At 40.8% G+C, this 13,450-nt stretch overlaps 1 protein-coding gene across 1 annotated transcript; it reads right to left on the bottom strand.

Annotated features, from left to right (window-relative positions):
• LOC124122054 (peptidyl-prolyl cis-trans isomerase FKBP8-like) lies at positions 1 to 13,420 on the bottom strand. Its single transcript, XM_046485218.2, has 11 exons — positions 13,222 to 13,420; positions 11,508 to 12,016; positions 11,193 to 11,340; positions 9,647 to 9,734; positions 8,581 to 8,691; positions 7,383 to 7,457; positions 6,845 to 6,962; positions 6,260 to 6,349; positions 5,925 to 6,002; positions 4,203 to 4,328; positions 1 to 3,893 (listed from the first exon to the last, which is right to left on the bottom strand). Exons 2-11 carry the CDS (start codon positions 12,012 to 12,014, stop codon positions 3,804 to 3,806), a joined length of 1,431 nt encoding a protein of 476 aa, XP_046341174.1. The 5' UTR covers positions 12,015 to 12,016; positions 13,222 to 13,420; the 3' UTR covers positions 1 to 3,803.
• Positions 13,421 to 13,450: the final 30 nt, after the last annotated feature.

The following is a 13,450-nucleotide window of genomic DNA, read 5'->3' as shown; positions in this document are numbered from 1 at the left end:
TTGATGTATGCAATTTAATTATCAAATCATCCATCACAATCTTGCTAAAATACAGTTATAACAAACACTGATCCTTGCTTTCAACACCAGAACTTCCAAATGCACATTTCTGGAGTACAGACTTCACTCAACAATACAATTCACATTATAATATACAGCAATTCATCATTACAAGCTATTCACATTGTACGCCTGGTCCCATGTTGGAGGGTGATGCATATAGTACTGGGTGCAGTTCCACAAAGTGTTCTTAGCGCTAAGACAATCGTAACTCCCATACTTTAACAAAGACTTAGGACAGTCGTAGCACTAAGATTGCTTTGTGGAACAGGGCCAAGGTATCTAAAAGTCTACAATCATTTGCACTATTCAGTAACAAATCAACTGTAACAGATGAACATATGCACATTGCAAGTATAAATGAGACGTGTGCTTGGACAGACACATGTTACATACTTTCTTGTATTGGCCTGCACATTACTCCTTCGGTACCGGTCATTTAAAAAAAAGTGGGGTGGGTCAGAAGGAATCCAGCATGGGTCAGAAGGAATCCGGGGAGGGTCACAAAACATACGACAGTCTCTAGGGAGGGTCATTAAAATAATACTCATATTTGGGGAGGGTCATAAAAAAATTGACATTTTCATAATAAAATATAGTACAAGGACTGGGGAGGGTGACCTAAAAATATGACATGCATTTGGGGAGGGTACATACTGGGAAGATTTGCATAATATATTTTCCCGTCACAACAGCAGGGAAACGAAGTCCATGTAAAAGCCGTGAAGATTCATGAACATTGTTGGTTAGGGGAGATAACTGGGGATGGGTCTTCACATGTCAACATTCATGAAGACCGTACACAGATTTACAATACTTGAGATCCTAAACATCAAAATACTTCAGGAAGCAAGACCACATTCAAAAACTCCAAAATGGTTCTTTTCCCTTGACCTCTGCTTATAAACAATAACAGATTCCTGAATTGTTAGTATCCCCTTGTTTTCTCGCTTATCAAAAGAACAACCGTAAAACATCTCTCTCACTTATAAAAGACAACTTTATCTTAAAATCAAGCCATCATCTGAGTATTTACAATATCTGTGTGACACAACCCTTGTTAAAGTGGAAGTACTCGCAATAAATATGGTTGTCCGAAAACATATCATCTGATGATATATATTGTTCCACATCCAGTAAGTATATTTTTATTATTTATCATCCCCAAACTCAGTTCTGCTTGTTCATGTCAGTTACTGGTATACCCCAAAGTTCCACAATGCCATACCTCGCTCTCAACCATAAGTGTAACAATGTGTTACACAGCACTCCAGGTTCCTGGCAACAAAATCTCTATGATCTGTACACACATTATCTATTCAGATGACTCTATTTATAGCCGATAACCCAGCTGGGTTTCCCTTTTAGTTAATTCCAGGCATCTTCGCATAGTGCATGAACATTTCTAAGATTATTGACTATGTTTTTTTATAACACATCGAAAGCTGACATAAGGTTCTGGTATATTAAACCATGCAAATCTTGCAAATTTCAGTAATACAACCACCTAAGTTCCACTAGTGATTTTGCAAGAAAAAAGTGTTAAAAAAAAAAGAATATCATTATACACTTAGTTATGTTTGACTGAATCTGTATTCTCTTTCTGTTTAATTCATCTTCTGATATCGGATTAGCAGTATGATATAGTCATAAGTAGAAACTAGTTGAAATAATGTTCTCAGTGTATGTAAACTCATGTGCGGTATCTTGATAAAGTTGTCGCACAAATTTTAACCAACATGCTGGCACTATAATTCTCATATTCATGACTTAATGTTTGCCTACATTCATGACAGATGTAAGACAAGATGTCAGAACATGCGACAAAAAGTCGTAAATACATTTGAATATTAGAAAGATAACAGCGATTAACAACCATAATCACCAGGCTCCTTTTGATTGTCATAACCATAACTCATAAAGAGTCTCATTTACTTGACAACCATTTCACAGATACATTGTATACAATATCTACCAAAGCAGACAACTGGTAACACACTGAGAGCAAATATACCAGTAGTATATTAAGCAGCTGGGAATTATTCGTCACCACTCGCCCCTTTCCGTAACCTCCAAAAGACTCGTCCCCCTATTCATAAATGTTTTGTGCGAAAATATGACAAACCAATCAAAATGCGTGTATGACTTCAAGTCCTTCGATCAAAGAATCCCTCAGGAATAATTTTTGTGTTTACATATGTCTTACATCTACAAATATACCCGACATACAGTCACATGTGTTTACTCATACTGTATAATACCGTATGTCCCGACGTGCTTTAAATTGCATCCGAAATTCTATAATATATGGGGAAATATACATGGATCATTACGCAACAAGTTGACAATTTGTTTAGCTATGCCCCCTTTGCACTAAAACGGAACCTGGTCACAAAAATGGCCACAAGCGGCATGAGTCGCCATTTGGTTTGTCCCGGAATAACACGAGTTGGTCACGAATGGTTGGGAATATGTGTAGACATGTCTTCTGTATAACATGTTGTTATACTTACACAATTGTTACAAATTTATTGCACAATTACAACCTCCTCTGCAGTAAATAATTAACCAAACAACTCCTGCGACTAACATCATATGTCATAGTCCTGAGTTACCTCCCTTCCACTGTCGAGTAGTTGCTGGATGATTGGTACTCTCATTCTTCACAAATGTTCAGGTTTGAGATTATTCCAAATGTTCTTTGGTCAATCCATATGCACAAGTAACAAGTTCACATATCCTGTAGTAGATCATTCTGGACAAATGTTAACTTTATGGTATGGTTAGTTATATATATAAACATCCAGAATATTTCATCTTGTTTTCATACTCATTGAAGGGGTGGATGAAAATCATAATTAATGTCTCAAAAGGATTCAATCCACAGGCGTCATACTGTCACGCCCCTAGCTGTCACAATGTCACACTGTCACGCCCCTAGCTGTTACAATGTCACACTGTCACGCCCCTAGCTGTCACAATGTCACAGTGCTACACCCCTAGCTGTAACAATGTCACCCCTCAAGCTGTCACAATGTCACGCTGTCATGCCCCTAGCTGTCACAATGTCACACTGTCACGCCCCTAGCTGTCACAATGTCACTCTCACGCCCCTAGTTGTCACAATGTCACTCTCACGCCCCTAGTTGTCACAATGTAACACTGCCACGCCCCAAGCTATAACAATGTCACACCCCAAGCTGTCACAATGTCACACCTGTCACATTGTCACAATGTCACACTGCCACGCCCCTAGCTGTCACAATCTCACACCCCCTAGCTGTCACAGTGTCAGGCCCTAGCTGTCACACTGTGATGTCCCAAGCTGTCACAATGTCACGCCTGAGGTGTCACAATGTCACACTGCCACACCCCTAGCTGTCACAATGTCACACTGTGATGTCCCAAGCTGTCACAATGTCACACTGTCATGCGCCTAGCTGTCACACTGTGATGTCCTAAGGTGTCACAATATCACGCGCCTAGCTGTCACAATGCCACGCCCCTAGCTGTCACAATGTCACACTGCCACACCCCTAGCTGTCACAGGTGTCACGCTATCACGCCCCAAGCTGGCACAATGTCACACTGCCACGCCCCTCGCTGTCACAATGTCACACTGCCACACCCCTAGCTGTCACAGGTGTCACGTTATCATGCCCCCAGCTGTCACAGGTTTTATACTGTCTCGCCCCTTGTGTCACAATGTTCTGTCCCGCTTCTTGACATGGGAGCAGTCAGTGTCAGTGCTGGCCATATCTGTACGCTACTGCGAGACCCACAGATACTACTCCTGCCATCACACCACCAAATATCAGGGGCATCTTCCACCACTGAAATACAACAGAGGAGAACCATTAAAGCAATGACACTTCTTTCTGGGGTATGCCTATGCAGACATATACAGCAAGTATTTAAATACATATATTAATCACAGGTCGAAAAGTAAAAAGAATGACTCACAAGATTTAAGACTGACGTCCACTTACTGATGGACAACTAGATTCAAGACTGACGTCCACTTACTGATGGACAACTAGATTCAAGACTGACGTCGATTTATTGATATTGATGGACCACTAGATTCAAAACTGACGTTGACTCACTGATGGACCACTAGGTCAAGACTGACATCTACTTACAGATGGACCACTACTTGGCTTCTTTGACGGCTTATTTGCTCCCATCATTCTCCGGTACATTGCCCGCTCAGAGTCCGTGTCTGCCTTTAACTTCTGACTAAGCTTTGACAACTCTGCATGGATAATCTGTAAAAATGGAAGAACACTTCCAACTACTACATATCAAGACACTAGATTCAATAGTGATGTATTCTTACTGATGGTTCACTACATTCAAGAGTTCTGAAAATCACTCGTAGAAATGAAGAGTACAGTTTTTAGTAATCATCCTAAACATCTCCAGTAGGTAAGTGGGATGATACACCACTCATGAAAATATCTCCTCCTCCTTCCCCCAAAGTTGGTTGGTTGGTTTGTTGTTTAACGCCGCACTCAGCAATATTCCAGCTATATAATCGAGTCTTGACCAGACAATCCAGTGATTGATATCATGAGCATCGATCCATGCTATTGGGATCGATGACCGTGCATCAACCAAGTCAGTGAGACTGACCACCCGATCCCGTTAGTCGCAGTCTACGGCAAGCATGGGTTGCTGAAGACCTATTCTACCCCGGATATTCACGGGTCTCCCCCAAAGTCCCTTGATGGGCGAAACATGATGATACTGCACTCGACACATGAAATATCCTCTATATATAAGTAAAATTTTTAAAAACTTATTCTGGGCACAGGTATACTTGCCTGTAGAGATGACAACCATGAGACATACACTAGGAAGCTGGTGTTGAACAGTGATACAAATAAAAGAATCTTTAACACTGCCTTGTGTCGTAAAGACAAGAAGTCATGAGTGGGCAAAAATACCATAACAGGAGATGCGACCCCTTGACGCTAGTCGGACATGGCATCATGAAATCAGGCCTAACATGTGTTAAGGGGTGTACAGGCAATCGGGTCTACAAGACAGATCGCACCACTATCTCCGACAGACAATAGGCATCACCACAACAAATGTTGCACAGTGGAACCCTGTTAATCCAGACAACATATGCTGTACAGTGGAACCCTGTTAATCCAGACAATATATGTTGTACAGTGGAACCCTGTTAATCCAGACAACATATGTTGTACAGTGAAACCCTGTTAATCCAGGCAACATATGCTGTACAGTGGAACCTTGTTAATCCAGACAACATGTTTGTACTTTGGAACCCTGTTAATCCAGACAACATATGTTGTATAGTGGAACCCTGTTAATCCAGACAACATATGTTGTACAGTGGAACCCTGTTAATCCAGACAACATATGCTGTACAGTGAAACCCTGTTAATCCAGATAACATATGTTGTACAGTGAAACCCTGTTAATCCAGACAACATATGTTGTACAGTGGAACCCTGTTACTCCAGACAATATATGTTGGACAGTGGAACCCTCTTAATCCAGACAGCATATGTTGTACAGTGGAACCCTGTTAATCCAGACAACATGTATTGTACAGTGGAACCCTCTTAATCCAAACAATACATGTTGGACAGTGGAACCCTCTTAAACCAGACAGCACAGTACGTCTCCCAAGAAAATTGAAGTTGTGGAATGACATTCCTTTGTACACATGTATTTGTAGACCTCCGGAATGCTATTTCCCCATCATGTGAATGAGGAATGGTGAAATCAAATTATTGATTAACATTTATCCACTTATTTCACAGACACGAGGACAACAGCACATCTTATTGAATAAACATCTCAAAACACACACACAGATATAACCTCACCTTTGATGCTGGATCTATACTCAAGGCCTTCTTCAGATAAGATAAAGCTTTCTCATTCTCTCCTTTGGAACTGTATGCCTGCAATAAGACGATATCGGCCATCAGTAACAACAGAGTAACAGCTCACAATTGGAACTAAAAATAAAATACACCTTCATGAGAAATATCACTACCCAAGTTCCATTTAAACCAGATGTTACAAGTATGAGGTGTTATGTCAAAGGAAGTAATTGTGTAAAGAGCAAAATGCCAACAATCTAGATAAGCTTGTGCCCATAAATCTCTTCATATATCATAAAACAATTGGCATCTTCAGAAACTATTTCTGTGTCTACCTTTCCTATTCTGTACAAGGCTTTGACATTGTCTGGCTGACTCTTCAGTACGCCCTCACAGGACCTGATTGCTGCATCATAAGCATCAATCTGAAACAGAACGGTCAGGATCTTAGTACCGAGCGCCATCCTATAATAGGTTACTCTTCCTCCAAGGCTGTGTGGAACAGAACGGTCAGGATCTTAGTACCGAGCGCCATCCTATAATGGGTTACTCTTCCTCCAAGGCTGTGTGGAACAGAACGGTCAGGATCTTAGTACTGAGCCCCATCCTATAATGGGTTACTCTTCCTCCAAGGCTGTGTGGAACAGAATCTTAGTATCTTAGTGCCGAGTGCCATCCTATAATGGGTTACTCTTCCTCCAAGGCTGTGTGGAACAGAACGGTCAGGATCTTAGTACCGAGCGCCATCCTATAATAGGTTACTCTTCCTCCAAGGCTGTGTGGAACAGAACAGTCAGGATCTTAGTACTGAGCGCCATCCTATGATGGGTTACTCTTCCTCCAAGGCTGTGTGGAACAGAATAGAGTTATGTCATGGTGTTCATATGTCCATGCGAGACTGCAGTGTGAAATGAACCTACCTTTAGTTGAGAAGCAGCCAAATTGTTGTAGCATTTGAGTTTGGAGTCCAAGACTTCCTGCAATGTGTTGGTCTCGGCGCCATCAGTGCTGCCAGGATATTCCAGTACCGTAATGGCCCTGGAGAATACACACATATACATGTATGACTGTTGCCATCACACGCTAGTGACATAACACTGACAAACTACAAGCTGAGTGATTAATCAGTCTTGAAATTAATTGTAATTGAGGGGTTAGTGAGTCAACGAAATATTAACAGATTGAATATTAACCATTGTATTTCAGTTCTTTATATATCCAGTGTACGATCATTCCTGTCACTGTCTAGAAGATGCAACATTTGTTTCCTCAAGTGGTGTACGAAACTTGAAACTGACAAATTCACAAGTGATCACAAAACTATACTCCATAAAGAAAGATATGTGGACATTAATTCAAGAAATCTCCAAGAATAACATACTGAATATTTATATGATTAATGACACAAGTGTACGACAACACAGAAAGGGATCATCCATGTCCGTGCCTGGAACATACTTTGAGTAGGAGTTAATGGCTCCAGTGTAATCCTTCCTTCCAAACAGGAAATTGCCCCTCTCTCGCTTGGTTTCCCTGGGAACAAGAGAAAAACAAACATAACAGAGACTCTGTTAACAGCTTCTTTTATAGTGATGATGGAGGGAGGACCAATATTTTGTATTTAAGGCTTAAAAAAATAAAAGAAATGGTCCTCAAGCAATGTTTTTCGAAAATATAGTGCGGTCGGGCGGTGTCTTTTTTTTTTTAGTTGTTCAAACTAGTATGTAACCAATAAACAGTTGTTTAATCAATAAACAATTGTGAACAATCAACCTGGGAAAGGGCCTCCCTACAGAAATGTATTCCTTCATGAGTAATATACTGGAATACAGTATTTGACTACCGTTGGACTTTTTAAATAAAAACGAAACGTGCGGCGAACTTTATGATGATGCGGGCAGTGCCTGAGAACCAAGACTATTTTTGATTTTAGCCTAAAACAAACCTTTTATCCAAAACTGGCTCCCATGGGAGATATCGCTTTGGTGAGTTCAATAAAACTCTGATAAGTTCAACATACGGCGTGCCCCGTAATAGGTTGTCCTATAAGATATGTTTTTAATTAGATTGCAATGAAATTGTATAATGTTTTGCAGGTAATTGTAACTTCATTCAGGACACAGGTTATTATTGTTTACTCAAAAAGTTCAAAGAATGATTTTAGATGATAAATAGAGAATCACACATGAGGATATTTTTATATCAAATATATCAACACAAGTCGATGAAAGTTAAAACGTTTATTAATACTTGGGCGAGTTCTCTGAGTACCAAGGGAAGTCAACTTTACATTCATTCTGGCCTAAATCAAACAAGGTAACAGATCAGCTTCTTCAGCCTTAGTGACCAAGACACCAATTGTCTGCAACAGCTCATCCTTCTTCTCTGTTAAACCGGCTTAGAAGCCCTTACAATCTGTCGTCACTTCCTGTAACTTGTTAAACCAGAGATATATTTTCTAGGAATCGATAACAGAACCCTGAATATATTATTTAGAAATAAAAAGTATGAAATAGAAATAGAGGCCCAAGTCACAGGTGTCAAAATGAAAACCTGATGCCCAGAAAACATTTGTATCTCTGTCAGCCTCATAAGCTGATTTTCTAGCATCGAGCAAGAGCATATACGCCATGTGAAATTCTCAGCATGAACCTACCCTTTCTTCAAGCGCTCTATCAACGACAGGCTGCTGAGCATGGGGCTTTGCGCTTTGCTGACAAGCTCCAGGGTGTACGTGATGGTGGCATCAGCAGGGATGTCTGGCTCTCTGCAATGTCCACAAGAAGAAGCTACATTAGCATCTCATTTTGAAGTATCAGCAGGAATAGAGAGAGTCAATCAACCAGATTCCAAATATATTCCATTTGATTAAAGTAAGTGACACATCACAAATACCTACTTGAAAGGGACATCTATGACTGAAATGGTCAGCGAAAGAAAAGTATTCACACTGTGGTACCAGCTGAGAGTCATTACAGTGGTGTACAAGTAATTTGCATGACAAAGGCAAACTAGTGGTTGATAGTGTAAACATAATAACAGCAGTATAACAGCAAAGTCAGTAGTCATAGTCAGTAAATACTAAAGACAGAGCCTGACAAAACATGGACAGGAGCAATTATCCACACTGTTAGGGAGCTTTCATCACATACAATTAGTCATATGACATATCGTTGTCAATTGATGCTAAATTAATTATCATACCTCGATGTCAAAGTTAGGTAACTCTGGCAGACACTGCTAAACTAAGCGATCGGAAGCCAGGACAACCTCCATACCACTACGTCCAGGTTAGGTAACTCTGGTAGACACTGCTACACTAGGCGATCAGAAGCCAGGACAACCTCCATACCACTACATCCAGGTTAGGTAACTCTGGCAGACACTGCTACACTAAGCGATCGGAAGCCAGGACAACCCCCATACCACTACATCCAGGTTAGGTAACTCTGGCAGACACTGCTACACTAAGCGACCGGAAGCCAGGACAACCTCCATACCACTACATCCAGGTTAGGTAACTCTGGCAGACATGGCTACACTAAGCGATCGGAAGCCAGGACAACCTCCATACCACTACATCCAGGTTAGGTAACTCTGGCAGACATGGCTACACTAAGCGACCGGAAGCCAGGACAACCTCCATACCACTACGTCAAGGTTAGGTAACTCTGGCAGACACTGCTACACTAAGCGATCAGAAGCCAGGACAACTCCCATACCTGCCGGTGGCTCCAAATGCATATTTAGCTGCTGTTCTGAGTTCACAGTGCTCTCCTGTCTCCATCAAAGACACTGCCAGGTCCCAGGCTGGAGGAAGAATAAGCTTGTTTCAAGACAAAATATTAGACTGGAAATAACAAATATGTTGTTTAGACAAAAAGCTTTATTGAAGACATTGATTACTTCATGCTTGGCAAAGCCACTGTGCCATTCACATTCATTGTTTTGCTATATGTTATCAGCATAAGGACTAGTGTACTGAAACTGTTAGTTTCTACCACTGGGAATTGAACCCATTATAAACACTGTAAGGTGTTGAGTCAGTATTGTGTGCACTCATTGTACCTATGTAAAGGTAATGAATAAACAGTTGGCAATTACACACCCAACAATAATTACATTCATAAATTTATACAGTCGCCATTCAGTGCTAATGACCATAACATAATTTATAGATATGTGTATATTAGTGATGACAAAGACACCAAGAGGAAGACAAAGACTGGAAAAATTGCAGAGGCAAAATTGGAAAACGAGAAAACCAAATGAGTGAGTGAGTGAGTGAGTGAGTTTGGTTTAACGCTGCTTTTAACAGTATTCCAGTTATATCACGGCGTGTCAGCTTAATGTGGGAGGAAAGCCCGAAGTGATGCAGGTCTCAGACGTTTACCACTTCGGTGAAACCCACGAGCACAGGTATGGTGCTGACAAACCTAGAAACATAATCGTGGGGGAACCGGGATTCGAACCCACAATCATCATATGTTTCTGGCGTGCCCAAGGAACGCAACTCTGCACAGCAAATTGCGGCACCTTAGACGACTGGGCCACCCGTGCCCCCTGAAAACCAAATGGATTCCCTTGAAGTAAGCATGTGGCGATTAGAAAGAGAATGAGTTGGCTGGGGAAATCATGTGTTCAGCGCGTGTTGGTCAACCGACATGAAAAGCGTGCATGACCCAGATTGATGGGAGGTGAACAATGGTGATGCTAGGTGTGTGAGGGTGAACAAAGGTGATGCTAGGTGTGTTCGAGTGAACTGCTTTTCAGAAGCTGGAAACCTTGGTTCAGGCACATTTCAACTTAGGATCGAAAGAAGAATGAGAAATGCATGGTGTGAGACAGGATTAGTTAAAAACATTACATTCATAAATTCATATAGTCGCCATTCAATTCTAATGACGATAAAGTAAGTTATAGAAACATGTTTTTAAAAGAAATAGAGCATACTGTGGTGAGTGAGTGAGTATGGTTTTACGCCGCTTTTAGCAATATTCCAGCAATATCACGGCAGGGGACACCAGACATACTGTGGTGATGAAAATATAATAACATATAATGATGAAATGTCAAACCCTGCTTGTGATGAAGAATAATGTGAAAACTCGAAGCCTGGGAGGAGGAGTAAGATGAAGCTGTTATTCACTGGTTAGACTGGGTTTGACAAATGAAATCAACAGTGTATTAATCATATTAAAGGGTGTACTTCGCCTTATCACCTTCATGCCTCATCATACACTTAACAAATCTAGAATGAACTCTGACCTTGTATAACATCGCCATCTCCAAGTGCAAATGTGACAGCCTCCTGCTTGTCTACAACCGTGCCATTCTCAAGACGACCCTCGGCTTTCAGTGTCACCATGTCGCCGTGTTGAGGACGTGAATCGTGGCCTTCTCCCTTCTTTGTCACCTAGTGGAACAGAGTGAAATAACATTCACATCAACATCAGATGATAATATTGAAAACCAATATGGAAATATTTGTGTCCAAACTTGATTATCTCATTTAAGCAGTTAAAAATCCCTTTCCCATTATTTCTAAATAATAGAGGCAGCCCATGACTTAAACACAAGTACCTTCTTCCTCAGCAAACCATTTCCCAGTATGTCCATACAACCATCTTCCTCTTCCTTCTTCTCAGGCACATCCTTTTCTTTCACACTGTCTGGGTCTACGTCCTTTGTGACATCCACTATTTCAGCCTCATCACCAATATTGGAATGTGTTGGAGTTGCCTCCCCTTGATCAGGTATTTTCAGCATCTCAAACGGTTCACTCTGAGAATCAGAACTACCTTCCTTATCATCTTGTGTCAAGTCCACATTTTCATCAGATGCAATACTGTCTTTTTCACCATTATTTGTGGCAGCACTAGTAGGCCCAGGTGCTTCATCTGGTTTACTTTCAGTCACAGACTGCTCTGCTGCTTGAGGTTCTGCATCAAGATTTGAGGCTTCACTTTCCTGTGTCTCTACCACCTCAGTGTTGCCTCCATGAGATGAGGCATCACCTCGCTCATCCATAAAATCTGATGCTGGATTAGGAGAAACAACTGTGGCAGCACTGTCTCCCTTGGCCTCCATAACTGTAACATAAGTCACAACTAAATTCATGGAAATCACCACCTATATTTATTTCAATGACTGGACATGTTATGCAATACGAGTGTTTGAAAAATGCTGTGAAATGGAATTTGAATACCAGAAATATTCTGGACTTGCCACTGCCAATGAAAACTACTACTCTGAATATACAGAAATTATAACATTGGATACAGAAGGTATCAATTGAAATTTCTAGGCATCAAATACTCACTGGCATTAGTAAATCAGAAAACAATATTTTCTTCTAAATGGCCTACAACTGCAAAAATACTTTGACTAAGGTCACAGTTCTTCTGCATGATCATGATGATATGCAGGGATAGAACCCAGTAGTTACATTTCACTAATCCACATTTGGGACAAGTTGATCATGTACTATAACTATTGATTGAGCTGATCAAGCTTAGACAAATAGAAGGCCATTCAGAGGATTTCATGACTCCAAAGAAAACGTCTGGTGTGGTGCTATAAGCTCTTCTCCTTTGAACAGATGTTGAATTGATTTATAGAGAGTTCATAGCAGGGGACCTCATAATGTTTTGACTGAACAAATATATACACTGGCATGGGAAATGTGAGATTTAATCACGATAGGGACCAATTGGGCGGCACATGTACTGGGAAATAAGGACCAATTGGATTGGACGGCACATGAACTGGGTAATAAGGACCAATTGGATTGGACGGCACATGTACTAGGAAATATTCGACAGCACATGTGCTCAATAAAAAGGACCAAAAGGACAGCACATGTGCTGGGTACTGCTGCTAGAAATGCTTGTTACATATATTTGAAGTACAGTTTGCCCAAATTGTTAAGAGCATTACCCTGTCATTGTGGACTTTGAGCCTAAAGTTGTTTTTATTTCCGTCTCTCTGTAACTTGAAATCTGCCCTATTTATCATCACCAGCATTTTCCTAATTCTTTACGTCAAATTAGAAACAAAACCGAAAGAGTAAAGCGAAATATAGATATCGACGATGTGCTCAAGCACAATGAAGAGACATCTGACGACATCCGTCAGTCGAGAGAGAAAGTAGCCTAGAATATTTATTGGCTTCAAACGCAACAGACCGGTCATATCCATAATTTGCATTTGTTTAAAGTAAAACATGGGCATGTCTAAATTACAGTAACGGGGTGAACAGTGGAAGCGTTTCAATGTGTAAGGGTAAAGCACGTACGTAGTTTACACTGAAATCGTTGTCAAAGATGTCAATATCTCGGTCACGCTTCCAGAAATGTCGATAGTGATACCGTTTCCTATAATGAGAAAATAACGACATATACAGTTGGCCATTTGCAAACCTATGGTCGGATATATGTTGCCGGATATCTTATTATATCCCTTATAGGACTATCAGAGCATACGCCTATAACAGAAGCTCAGATAAAAGAAAAATCCTCTTTCAC

Source organism: Haliotis rufescens, unplaced genomic scaffold (assembly GCF_023055435.1).
Source record: "Haliotis rufescens isolate VD_foot unplaced genomic scaffold, xgHalRufe1.0.p SCAF_1, whole genome shotgun sequence".
NCBI classification, from domain to species: Eukaryota; Metazoa; Mollusca; class Gastropoda; order Lepetellida; family Haliotidae; genus Haliotis; species Haliotis rufescens.
This window is presented reverse-complemented; position numbering and strand designations above follow the sequence as displayed.